Source organism: Mauremys mutica, chromosome 9 (genome assembly GCF_020497125.1).
Source record: "Mauremys mutica isolate MM-2020 ecotype Southern chromosome 9, ASM2049712v1, whole genome shotgun sequence".
NCBI classification, from domain to species: domain Eukaryota; kingdom Metazoa; phylum Chordata; order Testudines; family Geoemydidae; genus Mauremys; species Mauremys mutica.
In genome coordinates, this window is record NC_059080.1 from 99708312 (window position 1) to 99728568 (window position 20257).

General features: G+C 40.5%; 1 protein-coding gene across 3 annotated transcripts in view; it reads right to left on the reverse strand.

The window, feature by feature from the left end:
- LRCH3 (leucine rich repeats and calponin homology domain containing 3) overlaps positions 1-19928 on the reverse strand; it is a 103071-nt gene extending 83143 nt beyond the window's left edge. Inside the window, exon 1 of one of the 3 annotated variants that reach the window (XM_045029143.1) lies at positions 19558-19928. In XM_045029143.1, coding sequence (XP_044885078.1) covers positions 19558-19795 — 238 coding nt within the window. In that variant the 5' untranslated portion in view covers positions 19796-19928. The remainder of the gene's footprint in view (positions 1-19557) is intronic. The other 2 variants (XM_045029141.1, XM_045029142.1) reach the window with 2 other exon arrangements.
- Positions 19929-20257: the final 329 nt, after the last annotated feature.

The window sequence follows — 20257 nt, forward strand, 5'->3', positions numbered from 1 at the left end:
TGGACCAAGAAGGGAGTGAGTTCTAGCACCAAAAACACTACCAAAAAAAAAAAACCAACAAAAACCCTACAACAACTATCCCAGAATTTACATTAGTAGATTTAACAGGAATGTCTCTGCTGATCTCAGCTTTCAGAATTCTTCATGGAAAGCGAGGTAATCTTTGAGTTAGTGATGGTCCAGGTCATTTCACGTTTTAAACCAACTCCAAAACGTTTAATTGTACTGAGAAGTAAAGAAAATGCCAGTGAACCATATGCAGCATAAGGGAAACAAGCCCAAGATAATTTGCACCACTACACAAGAGTTTAGAAGATAATATTTGTAAACATATGCAGGCATAACGTTTTAAGAGATTAAGGTTATCAAAATTTAAATATAAATGTGGAAGTACTTGATCTGACACTGAGAAAGCAGGTAAGGGTAAGGAAACTTGATGATTATGAGCATGAAGAAAAGCTTATGAAAGATGGCAAACCAAAGTTACCTCTGGGAACCTGAGTAAATCTGAATGGGAAGCAACAAGTATTTACTTGTTTTTTGCATTTGAAATGCAGCAGTGAAAAGAACAGTACTGGAAGTAGCAAGAAGAGATTCCTTCCTGGTACAAGTTGGAGTGATGTAAAACCATTGTGGCGACTATCTTTTTATGTTTATTTTTTAAGGGTAAGGAAAGTTAAGCCAATCAGGAGATTTAACTAGATGTTTTATGAGCAAAGCTGTTCATAAACAATGTACTTATGAAATGAGGAGTGACATTCTTAACTTATACTTGAAATATGACTGAACTTTTGTTACCACAAGTAAAGGATTAGATCAATTCAAAGACATCTAACATAAGCTCACTAAAAGCACAAAACTATTTCTATTAAAATAATATCTGACTACCAACTGAGGTATCAAACAAGCCTTAAATTATAAAGCAAATATAGAAGACTTGTAAAGGAGTCACCAGAAAATGTAATTTAAAGCAAGAACAGAAACACAACAGGTTAATATTTATACAGTGCATTTCACCTGATAAATTCCAAAACTATAAACAAGTATCCCTTCATCTCCACTAAACTGAAACTGCATTCAGGGCGGAAACAGCTGTTTTAACAGTGAATAGAAACACTGTAGAAAACTTTTAGTACAGAAAGTGAAGAACCCTGTATTCCATTTACTCCGGGGATGGTAGTGCTCAGTAGGCTGAATGCAATTACTTGAATTAAATTGGGTCAAAACATCAGGGTTTAACATCTTTGTGAACAGTGGTCAAGATGTCAGCTTTACAAAAACATTGACAGAATAAACTTTTCTCTCTCATTGACCAGGACAAAGTGGAAAAGCTGTTATGGTGAGCAAAACTCCAGGCAACTGTTTCACTCTTGCTGCTCAAGTGAAAATTTCACTTTGGTACCCTAGCAAAGAACAGAAAACACCCTCTAGCTCAGGGGTGGGCAAACTTTTTGGCCCAAGAGCCACATCTGAGTATGGAAATTGTATGGTGGGCCATGAATGCTCATGAAATTGGGGTTTGGGTGCAGGAGGGGGCTCCAGGCTGGGGGGGGGGGGAAGGGCTCTGGCTGGAGGTGCTGGCTCTGGGATGGGGCTGGGAATGAGGGATTTGGGGTGTAGGAGGGTGCTCTAGGCTGGGACCAAGGGGTTCAGAGGATGGGAGGGGGATCAGGGCTGCGGTAAGGGGTTGCGGCATGGGGAGGGAGGTCTATGCCTGGGGATGCTGGCGCTGGGGTGGGGCCAGAAATGAGGAGTTCAGGGTGAGGGAGGAGGCTCCGGACTGGGGCAGGGGGTTAGGGCACGGGAGGGGGTCGGGGTGCAGGCTCAAGCAGCTCCTGGAAGTAGCGGCATGCCACCCTCTGGCTCCTATGCAGAGGTGCGGCCAGGAGGCTCTGCATGCTGCCCCATCTGCAGGCACTGCCTCTGCAGCTCCCAATCGCCGCAAGTCCCAGCCAATGGGAGCTACGGGGGTGGCACTTGGGGTGGAGGCAGCACGCAGAGCCCCCGGCTGACCCTAAACATAGGAGCCAGAGGGGGGACATGCTGCTGCTTCCCAGAGCCTCGGCACGTGCACGCAGGGTGGCCTCCAACCCTGTTCCCCGGCTGGAGCGCAGCAGCAGGGCAAGCCCTAGACCCCGCTCCCCAGCAGCAGCTCGAGGGCCGGATTAAACCGGCCGGAGGGCCAGATGTAACCAGTGGCTGTAGTTTGCCGACCCCCTGCTCTAGCTAGAAGAACCCAATACCTGGTTACAATTTAATATGTTTGTGTGGTACGAAGGAAACAAATTGAGCTTCTCACCAACACACTGTCCCTAGACCCTGGGAGGTGGGCCCCAACCTTTATATTTGTTCGTGGGGCTAGAAGATACCCAGTACATCTTTAAGCCTCCCAGAGACTATAGCATAGGACTGGGAGTCTGGAGACCCATGTACCATTCCCAGTTCTGTTACTGACTCGCTGCACAATCTTGGACATCTCATTAAGAAACCTGTGCCTCAATCTCCCCAGCTCTAAAACTGCCACCTTTGTCAACCACTTTGAGACACTTAGATGAAAGGCTCTGTTGTGTGCAGGTTGTTTTCGCTCACACCGGAAAGGACACCGCCAGCATCTTTGTGCTACAACGCCATATGGAGGCACTGGTTCAAACAAAAAGTGCCACCTCTTTAGCCACAAAAGCCAATCCCTGCAATCCGTGGACAGCTCTTAGAAATGTCCCATACAGGTGTCGATCAGCCCTGACCCTGTTTACACTGTAAAACTGTATGAAATGACATCATGTGTGGTGTTGCTTCAAACTGTTGTTTTGTGTGAAGCAGCAAACATAAAAGTGTCCGAAATGTTCGAACAAACTAGTACTGCCAGTAGTAGCAAAATTAATTTCTGTACTACAAAATTTAAAAATTTCACACTTAAAAGAAGGAAAATGACCTGTGATTTATTCATTTTTCCTGATAAGGCTCAAAACTAGAGAATACAAGCCTGTAATTAGATGTCTTTGTATGATCATTGTTTGGCTTTTGAGGCAGACACCTTCCTCTCTGAACCTATCAAACACGACCACAGATCACCTCAGCATTAGCAGCCAGGAAGCAGGATGTGCCAGTCAAATGAGGAGAAGGAAGAAGATATGCAGAAACAGGAAATACAATGGTAAAAGATTTCTTTATGTAGCCAGAAAAAAAAATCGATGGGGAGAGAGAACAGATGAAATTCAGAAATTTCAGTTTGTTTTGACTATAAGGATATTGAATATGAACCTCTGTTTTTCTTTCTTGATGTGACACAAAAAATAGAAAGACGCAAGATTTCCAGTGCACTGACATATTCAGAGCTTGACAATGTACTCAGATTAGTGAGAGGGGACGCCTTAAGCTATTAGTTTCTGAAGAACTGAACCTTTAAAAAAAGGGGTGAGGGCAATGTTACTAATTCTTATTGTTGAAGACAACAGTTCACATATTAACTGCTTTTAAAAGGATGCAATGCTGACTTCCTCAATTGGCAGACAGGTAGCTCAGTGCCTCTTCTTTTACCAAGCAAGAACACACAGTGAGATTAATATGACTCTTGTCAGTTTCCAGGCTGCAATTCAGATCCTTGCAGGCAGCAATGAAAACTGTCAAGAACCCCATTAATATCATCCTGCTGCTGTTTGGGAAAGCTCTGCAGAAGCAAGCACTGAAGTTATTCATGTGGGGAGAACCAAACAGAGTAATTTTATGGAGTAGAGGTACCGGAGTAGAATTGAGATCCTACCTCCATCCCTTCCATTCCAGGAAGTAGAATGCAAAATGAGGGAAAGGAGAGAAGACAAGTCTCCTTTCTAGCAGCTAGAGCAGGCCAAGCTTTTAACTTTCAGCCTAAATTGAATCACACACCCAGACCACTAGCCAGAGGATAATATGAAAGATGGAGCATCCAAACACCCTGGTGAAAATCCCATCACCTTACCCATTCCCAAGAGCTAACAGGGCTGGGAGATTGGTCCTTTAAACAGGGCACTGTCCCTGGACCTAAACTGGTGCACTTTCACAAATTTCATAACTATCACTGGAAAATATACACCTCCAGTTACTAAGCGTTCAATATATTCAGGGCTTAAACAAAGTACTTGTACATTGAAGGGACATGGTCAATTCAAATTTTCACTTCATGCATCTGAAGAAGTGGGTTTTTTACCCATGAAAGCTTATGCCCAAATAAATCTGTTAGGCCTGGGCTACACTAGCGGGGGGTTTGAACTAAGATACAACGTAGCTGAAGTCGAAGTATCTTAGTTCGACTTACCTGGCCGTCCTCACGGCGGCGAGTCAACCGCCGCGGCTCCCCCATCAACTCTGCTTACTTCTCCTGCCGAGGTGGATTACAGGTGTAGATTCGGGGATCAATTTATTGCGTCTAGATGAGACATGATAAATCAATCCTCGATACATCGAACACTACCTGCCGATCTGGCAGGTAGTATAGACGTACCCTTCGTCTTTAAGGTGCCACTGGACTCCTCGTTGTTTTAGTCAACTTAAAAATCACACTTCAGTCTGAAAATCTATCTAGCTTATTAAAACTGAAATAAGAATCTTTTCCATTTAACTTTGTGCACCTGACAGAATTTTGTGTTTGGTCAATTTCCCTATTTTCCTTGTATAGATTAAGTTAGTCAATTTGCAATTTCCATTCTTGTTTTACACATTAACAAAAGAGAAGAAACATGTTTAAAAAACAGGAAAATACAACTGGAAAAACTACAAAATTTGGCATCAAGATTCAAGGCAGTTATAGTACATGAAACTATCTTTTTTTAAACTAACTGGAAGTTGTGTGTCATATTAGCAGAAATATTCTATTGATTTTTTTTAAATGGTAGCTAATCCACTTTTCTAGGGTAGCACTTCAGAGCAAATGCATATAAATTATATTGTATTAGCTAAAATTTAACAGGTAAACAAACGAGCACCATTTTAAATTATAGTTGTAAAAGAAAAGATAACATGTTTTAAAAGTTACATACTAGTGCATAGCCACAGTACTTCATTCCTACCCAAATCCTGCACTAGAAGGTATTCGAAACAATTTAGCACTTATACTGCACTTTACAACTTCAAAGTCCTGTACAAATATTAACTAATTAATAGCCCTAAACACAATTCTTTCCTTTCCTCTAAAAGCACCCTGTATAAAATGCAGAAAGGCAATTTAAACTGTAAAAAACCATACAAAGCGTTTAACCTCACAGGGAATAAAGCTTTTGGCAAGAACAGTTACTGTTATTGCACTTGGGCCTATATGAAATCAACGAACTGGCAGATGACCTCACATCAAGTAAAGACAACACTAAATGTGAACAGAGTGAGAAGAGCATTAAAGCAGGAATACCTACAATGTACTACATCCAACACTATTTTCAATTTCTGAAATACTGAGTTTTTACAAAACACATTGTGTGGAGGCGTTTGTGGCCACAAAATTATACCCTGAAATGAACCTACATGATGAAATCCAGGATAAAACTAGATTACAGAATAACAGACTTTTCATTCATTATGGTCACCATATACATGCTTCAACTTGCAATGCATATGAAAATAGAATTATAACAAGATGGAGTAAACCAGATTTTAAAAAATATGAAAAAGGCATAGGGCAAGTACATTAAAAAAACTATATTATACCATATCACAATCAGCCATAGAGTTCTCAAAACAACTGAAATGCAGATGTGCTTCAATAATCTATTATACTTTGGGCCTCTGCTACTAACTTTTCCCCAGTGCTATACTTTTAATTCTGTCAAATAAAACAAGCCAAACCCAATACAAATATAAAATTCTTGGGGCTACTCTTTGTATGCCATGTGACTCTCAAAATCATATCTTTGAGTATTACACATTAGTTATCAAAGCAAATGTGATAGATTATATAAACAGGAAGCTATTAAAGAGGAAAAAGCCTTTTGACTTTATAGAAACAGAGCAACTGCCATATTGAATCAAATCAATGGTCTATCTAATTCATCTCTAATTCTACAGATTTGAAAGTCTGTATGAAAATACAGATTCAAGAATCTGATATTCCTAACCAGAATTGTGTTATTTAACCCTGAACTAAAAAGAGAGAATAGAAAGATCCTAACATTTTCAACAAGGACTCAAACAGAATTACTTATTCAAACATTGACAAAGTGTAACCAAAATTCTCTGCATCTCATTCAAATCATTTTTGTACCATGTACAGATGTAGTTTGATAATACTGTATGAATGGGGTTAAAAAAAATTGAGAGATTACCTTCAACAGAAAAATCTTTGGAAAAATGTTTCACAACAATTGCAAAAACATACCAAAACCAGATGTAAAACATATGTGGTTTTAATCATTCTATGAAGCTTGTAGTTTAATGCAGTCCTATGATAAATGACATGACGGCACCTTTTACTGAAAATGGAGCTCAGCAAACTCATGTTTAATCAAAAACAGTATCCTCCAGGAGAACAGAAACTTCAGAAGGCAGACCCATATGCACCATTTTGTGTGCGTGCAGGGGCTGGAGGGTACAGATGTTTCACACCGTTTACTGGCAATAAATGTTCATTAAAAATGTATTGAATAAGTATTTCTGTGCTCTCTATTGTTATATCATCATCTTTGTATTTCCCAGCCCTGCTTGCTTTCTCCTCGGTTGTTTAGTGAATAATCCTGTGCTCATAACATCAGTTTGCCATTAGGGAAATAACTGATATCTTACTCAGGATTAGGACGTCAGTGAAAAATCAAACAGGAGGCAATAAACTCTAAGGCAGCAAACCCCTGCAGCACAATTGGTTTTATAATTAGTAATGATATTAAGGAAAACCAAGATTAACATGGTAAGCATAAATTGTTCATTCTACAGTGAAAGATTTTTCCCACTCTCATTGAAGCAGCAAATTTAAGCATCAGTGTAAGATAATTAAGGTAGTCTAAACCTTCCTTCTTCCCACACCATTTTTAATCATAATGATTCTCTCATACACAAGTGTCACTGAAAAATGGAACAAGATATGTACACCAGAACAGAGCCCTACAATATATTATACTTGGATAATGTCCAACATATAAATGTCTCAATCTGCCAGCCCACTTGTTTAGCATAGATGGGATCCAGAATAAATTTTTCACTATGCTCAGCACAAGTTCACCTGCCCTTTGGATAGCCAGAAGAGTAAAAGGAAGAAGCAGATATTGTGTGGCAGATCAACACATTCAGTTTTGGGCCTTTCATCTGCAGAAATATTTATCCCATAGCTGAGCTTGCAACAATTACAATAGAAAGCAACTAACTGGTCCTTAAATTATTGTGCTCAGTTACTCACACATTACTTGAATTGGCAGTCTAAATATAAAGACCTAAGACTCGACTAGAAAAAATTCAATAGTGCTGGTAAATAATAACAACAGATTAAGCAGGGTTAAGTTTCCACTTGTCCCATCACCACGCAAAAATTAATTACCTGGCTTTAAAAAAAAAATCTACCAAATTCCTTTATAATCATGCAATTTGTTTCACCTTTTAATATGTTGACTGTTGAGAATTTGAAAGAGTAACACACACAGCACTGAGGCAATGGTTATCAAAGCTCAGTTTAGATGGACAGGTCATGTTATCAGAACAGGTGATGACAGGCTCCTGAAATATATCCTCTATGGTGAACTGAAACTCGGAAAGTGCACAAAGGGTAGTCAACGTAAATGCTTTAAATACAGCAATAAGCAGACTTTCAACTTGTTCCTCACAAATACTGATAACTTTGAAGACACAGCCAAGAACGGATCTGAATGAAGAGCAACTATCAATAAAGGCTGTAGGCAATTTGAGAAAGACTGATGCAAAAAACTGATTGAAAAAAGGCTAAGCATCATTCAGAGTCTTCAAGGGAAGCCCACACATTCCTGTGTGACGTCTGTTCATGACCTTGCTCCTTACAGATCAGACTATACAGCCACAAGATAATATACGAGATGCCATGACATCATGATCGGGTACAACCACCATACTAAATGAAAAGCAAACTATTTACAAAAATAAAAATCTGAATATTTTCTTGCCAATAACATAAGGATCCATTTCTGAGGTATAAGCCAGTGTTATTTTCCATAATTTCTGATAGCTTTAACAAGTTCTCACTCCAAGAAAATAAAGGTACTCACCAGCTACCCTGGTTTGAGTTTATTACTTTTGCAGATTCCCATTTTAAAGTCAAGTGTACAACTCCCACAAGTGAGGATTTACTGAGGCAACTCTCAAAGCAACAGTATTTACTTTTGAATATAAACCCCAGACAATAGGGTTTTACTACATAGGAAAATCATTTACACATTATGACAGCATGATAAGGTACAAATATTATATTTACTTAAACCCCCCTCCCCCAACTGAAACAGACAAGGCAAGGTCCAGGATTTCTGGAATTGTGTGAGGTTAGAGAAGAACTGCTATAAAAATTTTTTTTTAAATACTGTAAAAGAAAATCAGAAGTGTCAGATGTCATTAACCTCTAGTTTTCATGAAGGACCAACTTTGCTCTAATATAACTCAAATGAACCGGAAATATTTATCTCTACAGAACTAGAGGTAAATTTGTCTTTGACTAGGACATTTCATGTTCAGACACCAAAATCAAAGAGATGACATGAAACATCTGCCAGTAATTCCTATGAATCTAAAACATGGCATACTTTCTTACAGCCCTCTGGAGTACTGATTTGGCAACCCTTGTGCCTCAATTTATTGGAAATATATTTTACATTTATGGGTTGGGAAGCCATGTGTTTTCCAAAATACTCAGCAGGAACTACATTTGGTGAACCACCCCCCCACACACACACCCCTCTGCATAAGTGCATTCAAATGTGGGTTATAGACTTGATAAAATTGGGGGGTGGACAGAAAACTGGAGGCCAGAGGGGCAGGGGCAGACAAATCAGATGAACAGCGAGGAGAGGAGAACGGATCTGGATAGGAGGAGGGGGAGAGAACACTGGGAGGAGGAAGGCAGACTGGGACTCTGACAGGGAGACTAGGACTGAGTGGGCAAGGAAACTGGGACTGGGACTAGAAGCCTAAGGACTGGGACTGGATAAGCAAGGGGAATGGGACTGAGACAAAGAAGCAGGAGTGGGGAAAAGACAGGACTGGAACCAGGACAGAATGCAGGGGATGGAGCAGAAGACAGGCAGAAAGGTCTGTGCAACCTTAATGCAGCCCCCCATTTGTGCATATGCATTATGATACAGTCTTAATTACATGGTCACATACTATTTTTCCCCCACAGGACCCTTGCCTCATTCAGTGCACAGGACGGATGGTGTTCAATTAATGAGCAGCTATTCAATATTGTATTTTCTCTTCATTGTTCAATATGAGAATCTGCTTTGGGGATGAATCAGGGTTATGTAGTGAAGTAGGCTGCTGTCTGTAACGCACCTGACTCATTTGTTGCAGAAGTTGGAAGGTGTGCAGTGAATACAGTTGGGGATTACAGGTAGAGAAAGGATGGTCTCATGGTCAAAACAGTTGAATGTTTCCCTGAGAAACTGGATTCTATCCCTGCCTCTGCCACAGCATTTCTATGTGATGCTTGGTAAGTCACTTAAACCAACCTTTTCACAGGTATTCTCCAACTGTGTGCTGCCCATTTTCTGCCCACTTGAGACCCTAGGGTCATATCTGCAGAAGTGCTGAGCACTCAGAGCTGGGCTTTGACATATTAAGTGCTATTTAATTCTACATATTCTGAAAAAGCAGGTCCTAGGCATCTCAAATTGGGCACTCAAAATCAGTAAACACATTTGACCTTCATCTTTCTGTGTCTCAGCTCCCTATCTGTAAAATGTGAATAATACCCCCAGCCTCCTGCATCTCACAGGGGAGTTGTGGAATAAATTTATGTTTGTGAAGCACTCGCTATAGTGATGAGTGCCACAGAAAAGCTAACAAGGAAACTAATAATTCTGTTTTCAGTGCAGGGTTTGAATAGCATGCAGTAAATAAAGTCTACAGCCACACACTGAACACAAGGTGAAGATAAAATATTGAATAGCTGCTTGGTTATTAAGCACTGTCTTCCCACACACTGAATAAGACAGGAATCTTGTGCAAAAAACAGTATGGGATCATGTAATTAAAGACCATATCATTATGCATATGAACAGGGATATGAATTAAAGGTTGCACAGGCAACCTTAATTCTGGCATTTTCTTAAATCTGAATGCTTGACTTTATAATCTCAACAACCCAATATCTTTTCTGCAAAAACGAAGAGCCGCGCATTTCCCATTAAACTATTTTCTCTTCTGAGCAGTTTTGAGAGCATTACATGGGCAATGCTTTTATCCTGTGTGGGATGAGGACTGAATGCCTGAAGTTACATTACAATAACACTGCTGATTGGTGAAGGATCATAATTCTCTCTCCTTAAAGACACCCTCAGCCTCTGAAGGTAAAAAGGGAAGATGATGGCATGAAGGGGAAAAAAGGTAGAATCTTCAGGGTTTCAGAGTGGAAGCAGAGTGCTCTTTCCCCACTTCCACAAGGATATTAAAAAAAAGACTTGTCTACACTCTGCAAAGCTATTTTTTTAAAAAGAACACTGTATGATACCACTAAATGGCTTTGCTAAACATCTATAATTTAGAGAGCTAAAGAAATATTTTAACTCAATTTTTAGCCCACATAACCAAATTGTAAACCCTAAGACTCATTTATAGCATGAATGTTGATAATGTTTTACCTTTTACTATGGAGGCATGAACACCAATGGATAAAGGAGAAAGTATACTGTAAAGCCCATAACCTTCAAGTAAATACAAAGCTACAAATTCAAGTGGTTTGACTGATATCATAAAGCATGAAATTCCAGGATGATTAATTATTAAAAGAGAGAAAAAACCCTGAAAAGAGTTACACCCTGTTAACTATCACATCCTGTTATTTTTAGCACATTCAATATAATTTGTGAAGTTTGCCATACACCTCTAATTCTTTACTGCTGTTTTCTTTTATTGAAGAAACCAATTACGTTGGCTTGAGTCTAGAGCTAAACCTAAACCATCAGTTTAAAATTACTTGCTTAAAATAATTTATTTTGCTAAATGGGAGCACATGGGAGCCAAGTCTGTCATCAGTAGAACACCACTGAATTCAACTCAGTTCAAAGAAACACTTCTCCATTTAAAGTCTCATTGGCCCAAAACCTAGAGCATACAAATTGTAAAACAATGTGCTAATCAGGAAACTTACAAAAGATCAACAGTAAATGGTTACAAAATAATGTAAATATTCAGAGATTAACTAACATAAATTTGCTACCTTCAAGCATAAGTTCAATCGAAGAAGAAAGGGGGAAATATCTAGGGTGACCAGATAGCAAGTGTGAAAAATGAGGACAGGGTGAGGAGGGATAATAAGTGCCTATATAAGACAAAGCCCCTAATATCGACAGTCCCAATAATATTGGGATGTCTGATTACCATAGGAACATCCACACAACTTTGAGGCTTTCCACATGGTGATTTAGAATCACTGATTTAGATTGCTTTGATTTAAATCAATCCACCCTGCCAAGTATTACAGCCATCAGGAAACTAACCTATCATTTGCCAAAAGTAGAGAACAGAGAGACTATGGTGCACCAATGCCCATTCCCTGCCATTGCACAGGCTTGGATTTGGTGAGCTATACCCACATGAGCCTAGCATTTTGAACACAGTTTGAGTAGAGAGCCAGCACTTCTACCTCCTAATCTGAGCTCATCTGAACTGAACAGTATTATGAAGTGAATATTCATGATACAATAACCCAAAGGAGTTTTACTTAAGCAATTATTTAATTTTAGTAGGATTATTACACTGGTTTTGCGGCTTTAAGAATAAATATTTTTGCCAACATTTCTTAACTACATGAGCCATACTGAGTTTCTCAAGACACTTTATATTTCATTAGATAATCTCAACTAAAATGTCAGCAATTGATAAAAATACGGTGAAGACAGCCTATAGAACAGCTGTAGAACAAAGCCAATTACATTAATCTGCCTCAGCATATGTAACTTTACAATGTATAGAAGTGTGTTTTGCTAATATTTTAGTCCTGTTTCTTGTATTACCAAAATATTCTCTCACTTTGTTAATGGTATACAGTTTAAAAAGGTGGTCCGGACTCTGGACAGATTTTAGTGGATAGCTGGTCAACTGTTTGCAAGTAAAATTGCAAAAACACACTGGGACAGAGATTGCAATCACATGTGCAATCATATTGTGGGCCAGGGATGGTATGCAACTCCTTGGAGGTTACCACAGCTCTTCCAGACATGAAAAACAGTGGAGGGAATGGGGGATTACTGAAGTGCCTGAGGAATGTAAACAGCTCCAGATAACAGTCCCTGGGGTGGTTTGCATATATTGGTTTAGGGCAGTCCCAGCGGATAGGGGCAAAGAACAAACTTGGGATTGGAGTATTCCTTTTGATCCAGAAAAGGAATAGGAGCTTTGGTCTTTTATCCTAAGAATCAAGGTAGCCTGCTGAGAAAAAGGTGTGTGACAACTTGTAGCTGCTACCCTACACTACTCATGGAGAGAAAGCAAAGCAGAGGTGCTGGCTGCTAGGCAGACAGGCTTTCTGGGGAAATCACAGTAAACATAGACTGCAGCCTAAAACCAAAATGGAGTGGGGGACAGAGCCCTGTCTGGAGAGGGATGAAAATTAGATGCCCCAGACCTAAAAGGATTTCCTGGAATGGACCACGGAGGTGGGTCAAAGGTGCAGTTATCCTGAAACTGACACACATACATTACAGGCAAAGTTATTGTGAAGATAGAGGCAGAGTGACACTATCAATCTTGTTTCTGGAGTAGGTATGGTACTTGGAACATATTTAATGCATTAACTGTCTTCCTTATGGCAAAGATTATACTGTTTTGTTGACTATTTCAAATCCTAGTAGATGTTGGAATCACTCACATATTTTCATTCTTTCCCCTTAAAGTTATCCCAGTGAGGGATATGGGTAATTGTGGCTCTTGTAAGATACAGCAAGTTCTCTTTTCTTTGATGTATTGAAGCCACTGGGAATGACTGGCCCTACCAAAGTCAGGGTTCATTTTGGTCAATTTCACGGCCATAGGATTTTTAAAATAGTAAATTTTGTGATTTCAGCTATTTAAATCTGAAATGTCACAGTGTTGTAATAGTAGGGATCCTGACCCAAAAAGGACTTGGGGGGGGTTGCGGCACTGCTACCCTTATTTCTGCTCTGCTGCTGGTGGCATCCCTGCCTTCAGAGCTGGACAGCTGGAGAGCAAGGGCTTCTGGCCAGGAGCCAAGCTTTGGAGGCAGAGCCACCGCCAGTAGCACCGCAGAAGGAAGGGTGGCATGGTATGGTACTGCCATCCTTATTTCTGTGCTGCTGCCTGCAGAACGGGGCCCTCAGTCAACAGCTGCCACTCTCCAGCTGCCCATCTCTGAAGGCAGCACAGAAGTAAGGGTGGCAATACCATAATGCCCCTAAAATAACCTTGCGCCCCCCTCTGCAACTCTCTTTTGGGTCAAGACCCCCAATTTGAGAAACGCTGGTCTCCCCAGTGAAATCTGTATAGCTTAGGGTAAAAGCACACAGACGACCAGATTTCACGGTGTGTGGAGTTTTTCATAGCCATGAATTTGGTAGGGCCCTACCTATGTACTATGGATTGTGATGCCACCAGTGACAACTACGGTGACCAGACAGCAAATGTGAAAAATCGGGACGGGGTGGGTGTAATAGGAGCCTATATAAGAAAAAGACCCAAAAATCAGGACTGTCCCTATAAAATCAGGACATCTGGTCACCCTAGTGACAACATGCAAGTCTCCTTTTCATGTGACCCAGATGGTTTGTTGTCCTATATACATATATATGCTCATCAGATAAAATGGAGATGATGCTGGCTGGTTGGGGGGGAGGGGAGAGATTTGGAGATAACAGAGATAGTGCTTGCACCGTTAATACGGTAATAATTTACATCAATAAGGTTTGTAATTTTTGAGGATTGCTGTACCCCAACTGAATTCCAGAAGGCTTGGACTGACTGCAGTTCCTTTCTTCATCTGTACTTGGCATGCCAATTGCCACCACATCTTCTTTCATGGATGTGAACCTTACCAATGCCATCTATGTCTTTGTGAACACCAGACTGGATTATTGCAATATGTTCTATCCCAGTGATTCTCAAAGTTTTATATTGGTGACCCCTTTTACACAGCAAGCCTCTGAGTGCAACTCCCTTTATATATTAAAACATTTCTTTTTATATTTAACACTATTATAAATGCTGGAGGTGAAAGAGGGTTTGTGGGTGGAGGCTGACAGCTTACGACCCCCCATGTAATAACTTCTTGACCCCACCCCAAGTTTGAGAACCCCTGTTCTATCTCCTCTTGAAAATCTAGGCAAACTGTGACAAATAGGGTGTTTAATTTCGTCTTTAATTAGATTTTAAATTTTTGGGGGCAGACTTTTACTATCTGATCATCAGTTGTACATTGCCTAACACAAAATAACTAATCCTGATTAAAATACAAAAACACACAAGAGCAACACACTTTTGCATCAAACATTTCAATAGTTTGCTCCTCAGTTCTGGGTACAAATCAAAGTGTTGATTTTGATCTTTAAAGCCTTATGTAGGTCATAGATACCTGAAAGACCACCACCCCCTACTGCCACACCAGCTGGGACTAGCTAACAAGCTCTCAGTAACAGTACTAAATTTGAATCTCTGGTGGCAAATGACCTTTGGACTCAGAATATGGTTCTCTCACTGGTCCAAAACAGAAATATGTTAGCTTTCAGAACATGGTGAAATTTTACCTGTTTATTTAGTGTTTTTACAGGAGGTAAGTTAGATCTGACAGATGCTTTGTTCTTATTATTGTTCTGGGAGCGGGCTGGGGATGTTACCTGCACATTTGTTTTTAAGTGTAACTGCACTAATTTGTTGATTTAAGGAATAAATCAGTTGTTGACTGCACGATGCTAAATTAATTTGTTTGATTAAAGGTGCACCGTCAACTTGAAAGTCACTTTTCTACATGAAAGTTTTGTACCTACTAGTTACAAGTAATATTCAAGACTGCTGTATCTGAAAAGTTAGAAAAAAGGATTTTTTTTCCAATTTGTTTACACTGTGTGTTGTCAGCTTTACAGTTTTATTGATGACCAATTTCACTTCCTGCCTCATGCAGTAGTATGACAACTACCGCACTGTTCTGAGGGGAGCTTGTGTACCTACAGGAGATATTACTAGTAACAGCAGCAGCAAGGCTGCATTGTGCACAGAAAAGAATGGTAGAGTATAAGGATGTGTCTGTGCATGATTGTAGTTGCTGCTCTTCTCAACATCAGAAGAGAACAGAAAAACCCTAGTTATTTTTCAAGTAAAATATAATCTACAAATGCTGTTTACACTGTGCTATCAGAAGCTTGATTTTTTTTTAAATTAGTCTCAGGAATTCAATTAATAGTTTCCAGTTAATAAAAAAATTGAGTCTTAAGGTAACAGATACATTTTATAAATTAAATAAAAAAGTAAATAATGGAAGCATTAATCTTGCTTAAAACCATATCAATCTACACTGACAGTTTTCATTGTTATTGTTTTGAGTCTCACCAAAAATACTGTCTGATGTGATTTAGATACTGAAATTCCTCATGCAATTAAGGACCTGGTATGGTACTGTTTCACGTTCACTTTGAAACCATACTAAATGCTTGGCTTAGAAGAATCTCCCTCGTCTGCTCATATGCCACATATCTTCCTTCTCCAAATCTTTTCTTAAAATCCACTTTGCTCAACTTTCCACCACTAAATTAACTGCAATGTTATCTGCTACCATTTTTGCACTTCATTCTTTAATCATCTGTACTGAATCTATCTAATTTAGGTTTCAGTTCTGCTGAGATTTATGCAAATGCTCAGGGCTTTACATTTTCAGCCCCTTGAGGCAGGGACCTTGCTAAATTATGTTTTGAAAATGGCATGCAAAATTATGGTGCTTTACAAATTAGTAACATAATACGTTCAATGACATTTCTTATTACTTGTGTCATTACACATGTAGTTTGGGCATGACCTGCAGTTACTTCTATGGTAAGATAAAACTTCTTGAACAATCACTGAAAGACAATATGTTATTGGGTTTACACAGTATATTAAGAATCTCAGAGTGTAAAAATGTTTATTCTTTATAAGTAAATAGGAACATCTGCTTTCAATTTAATCCCCCAAAACGTCTCAAACTACTGGTGAGAAGGACCCATGTTTATTCTGTGGTAGCACTACATCTCTTTTGGAAAAGTTATTAAATGTTACAAACAAACAAACAATATGGTAGGGTAGCAGTCTCAAAATATCTTTACCTTAAGTATTGTTTTAATACATAAAACAGAGAGAGTAAATTTAACCAAAGTAGTATTGTGCCATCACATCCATTATTTATTTGTGGCTTACTTTTGGATATTAGGAAATGAAATGTTAACTGCCTGAGTATAGCTGGTCTTGGAACTGCTTGAAAGCAGGTACAGTAATGAAATTTATTAACTTCTGTTTCCACGGTGATTTTTAGCTCAAGACTTGGTGTGAATCACGACTGCATTTACTACACTAACATGAAACCACTATGACATTCACCCAATCCAGGAACAGAATTGGGAAATATAATGAATTCATAGTTTTATATGAACTGCATCTACTGTTCTAATTAACACAGCTTGAGGAACAACAGGGTTTTAGAAAGTGAAATAGGGAGTCAAGGTTTCACAGAACCTTGCTTTTTGCAAAGTACAGCAGTAGTAACATACATTTGTTTTATGACTTCTTCCCCTTTACAGTATAAAAATACCAATTTCAAGACTTACATTGATTATCCAAGTAAATTTGATCTTACATCTGTACTCTCTCTATCCTAAGACTCCCCCTACTGACCCCAACTCCTTTTTTAGGTTCACTTGTCATATCAGATCTTGCAGTCAAGGCCACTGAACCTGTGAAGATTTAGGCCTGGTCCAGACAGTTTTTGCATGGTATAACCATGTCAGTTAGGGGTCCGTTTTTTTAAAACCAATATAGTTATACTAGTATGACCCGTAGCATGGATGCAGTCATAGCAACAGAAGTGCTTTATACTGGTATAGATTATTCCCCTTCCAATATGGTAATAAGTTATACCAGTATAACTGCATCCATACTAGGCAGGTTTACTGCTTTTATCTATTTCAATATAGTGAAAGTCAAACTTTTGTGCAGACAAGCCCATACACATGTACTTATCTTCATACAATGTGAGTAGTCTAGTCCTATTGACTTTGATGGGACTATTAACTGCACATAGAGTTACGTACATGCGTACGTTTGTTCAGGATTGGGGGCCTTCGCTGTAAATCTTCAAGGTACAAGATTGTCTTTTTTAGGTACGTGGAGCTCCTAGCACACTATGGGCACTATATATAAGTGGACGCCACATGATTGTAATAGAATTAAGTACGACATTTCACTCAAAAGAAATTGATGCGAGACAGAAGAGAGAGAAGTTGAAATAAATCTGTGCTGAGAGCACAATTGATACCATACAGCTGTTCCTAACATCTGAATATTTTTCTCCCATACTCAAGCCTCATCCAAAACAAAGAATCATCATAAAATATGCTCCACCAAAAATGGAATCAGATACCTGTACTGGTCTTCCCGAATTAGATTTAAGCACAGTTTTTCACTCGGGGAAAAAGGAAGATACACAGCTTTCCATTCACTATTTAGAAAGTTTCATTGCTCATTGTTATGACAATGCATGAAGTGTATGGTGTGCGTTGCTATTTATTAGAGTCATAGATTATTAGGGTTGGAAAGGACCTCAGGAGATCATCTAGTTGGTTCTTGAACAATTACAATGCAAATATTAATCACAATAGAGGGGAACATTTGTGGAAACAAGAATTCCCATAATTGTTTTTAAAAGTACAATAAATGAACAGCACTTTAAACAATAAAAAGGACAACCCTTCACAGATTTTTCAACCTTATTCATTAGCTGCATTTATACATACAGACTAGACAACTGAGCATTCATTCTCTGATTATATTTACATACTCTTCTGTACAAGATTGTTCCTTATTATGGTATGAATAAAACATTTTATCTGCTCATTGAAGTACATTAATTAAACAAACAAGCCAGATTTTTCCTGAGCAGTATGGCTTTTTTATTACTATCTGTAATCATCCTTAATGATTTTTTCTCAAATACGACATGGCATACAGAATATAAAGTTAAACCATATAAAGAGGGCTTCAACTCAGAAAGATTTAAATAAACTAACATCCTGTCAACACAGCCATACACTTGTGGACGTACTTGATAGATTTGGAAGCTATTTAAAATAAAACACAGTACAGTTTATTTTTAGCTAGTGTCCTTGGAACCAAGGCACTACAAACTAATTTACAGAGAAATGAGAAAGAGATTAGCTCAAATATCAACAATGAACAAAAATGAATACATAAAAGAATTTGAAGTTGAACGCTAATAGCTAATCTTGGAAGGCTTCAGCCATGCTATGACATTGTTTATACAACCAGACAGTAAAATAAATGTAGGGAAAATTCCCTCTGTACAATGCTTTAATAAAACACAAGTTCTACATTCCAGGCAATAACTTCATAAGCATTCCTTACATAATATTCCTTGATATCCCTTTCCCATCCAACATTTTCATTATTTTATCCAAAAAACACATGTAAAAGACAAACATTTCTGCCGGAAAAGGTTTTGCCTCTGGCTACAAGTAACATCTAAGATTACTGTAACTGAGAGAACAGAGCAAGAAGTATTTTATAGGTACTTTATTGAACACGTTTGACAGCGTTGTCAGTTTCACTTGTCAGTGTGAATCTTTCCCACAGCCAGAAAGCTTTTTTTGTTTTTAAAGCAATGTGTGATTATAAAACCACAATACTCAGCAGTGGGACTCAGCGGACCTGTTGCTACTTTAGTCCAGACACTATTTCCTTAATCGGTATATCATATAATTTTAATATTAGCTTTAATACATTTTTTAAATCTAGCCCATTAAAAAGGGAAACCACCGCCTTGAAAAATAAAGGCAAGGCAAGCCAGACACCGCTGGTGAGCCTGACAACTCATCGGGCTGGCAAGACACTCCTGGCTGCTCCAAGCCAACTCGCCCCCATCCTGCCTCGAGGGTGTAAAGCCAGGCAGGGGGAGCGGCTCGAGGGCTGGAGTAGGCAAGGCAGCTCATCTACTCCGAAGTGACTTCGGAGCGGGCCGCGCCCCTGCTCCAGAGCCCGGCCCGGCCCGCGCCCCGGGCTCCCCGCACTGAGCCGGCGGCTGGGCCAGCAGCCCCGGCTCGCGGGCCGCGCCCGGGCGGCGCTGGGGGGGGGGGGCAGGGCGGGGCGGGGGTGTGGCGCGCGGAAGATGGCAGTTACGGTCCCGCACCCAGCGGCGCCCCCCTCCTGCCCCGCGCTCACCGGCCTGCGTGGTGTCGCTCAGGTCGTGGTTGGCGGCGCTGCCCCGCGGATAGTCCCGCAGCTTCCTGCCGCTCAGGCTCAGGGACCCGCTCACCGCCGCCTCCTCCAGGGCCCGGTCCAGGGAACGGCTCCACGAACCCGGCCCACAGGGACCCGCGGGAGGCCCACACGCAGCCGGGCTCCCGGCCGGCATCATCCCCGAGCCGCTCTCCACGGACACCAGCACCACGGCCGCCATTTCCCCCCCTGCCGCCGCCGCCACAGAGCTCCGGCTCCTCTGGGCAGTGCGCAGGCGCGGAGCCCAGGGAAGGGGAAACGAGAGCGCATGCTCAGAGGGCGAGGGCGGAGTCCACTACAGAGGGACTGACAGCATGAAGCGGGCATGCGCGGCTGGAGAAGCATCAAGCCTCTGCTCTCTAGGATAGTAGGCTCCTAGGGCTCTGCTCCCATCCCCCTCAGCGAGTGGCAGAGGAGCCCCACCTTCCTCCTCCCTGAGACACAGGGGGAGCCCCACGTAGGGTGACCAGATGTCCCAATTTTAGAGGGACAGTCCTGGGTTGGGGGGCTTTTTCTTATAAAGGCACCTATTACCTCCCACCCTGCTCCTGATCTTTTACACTTGCTATCTGGTCACCCTAGCCCCAGGGAACCTCTGTCTGCCCCCTCCCCCCCAGAATGGAACCTGGGGGGACCAACAGCC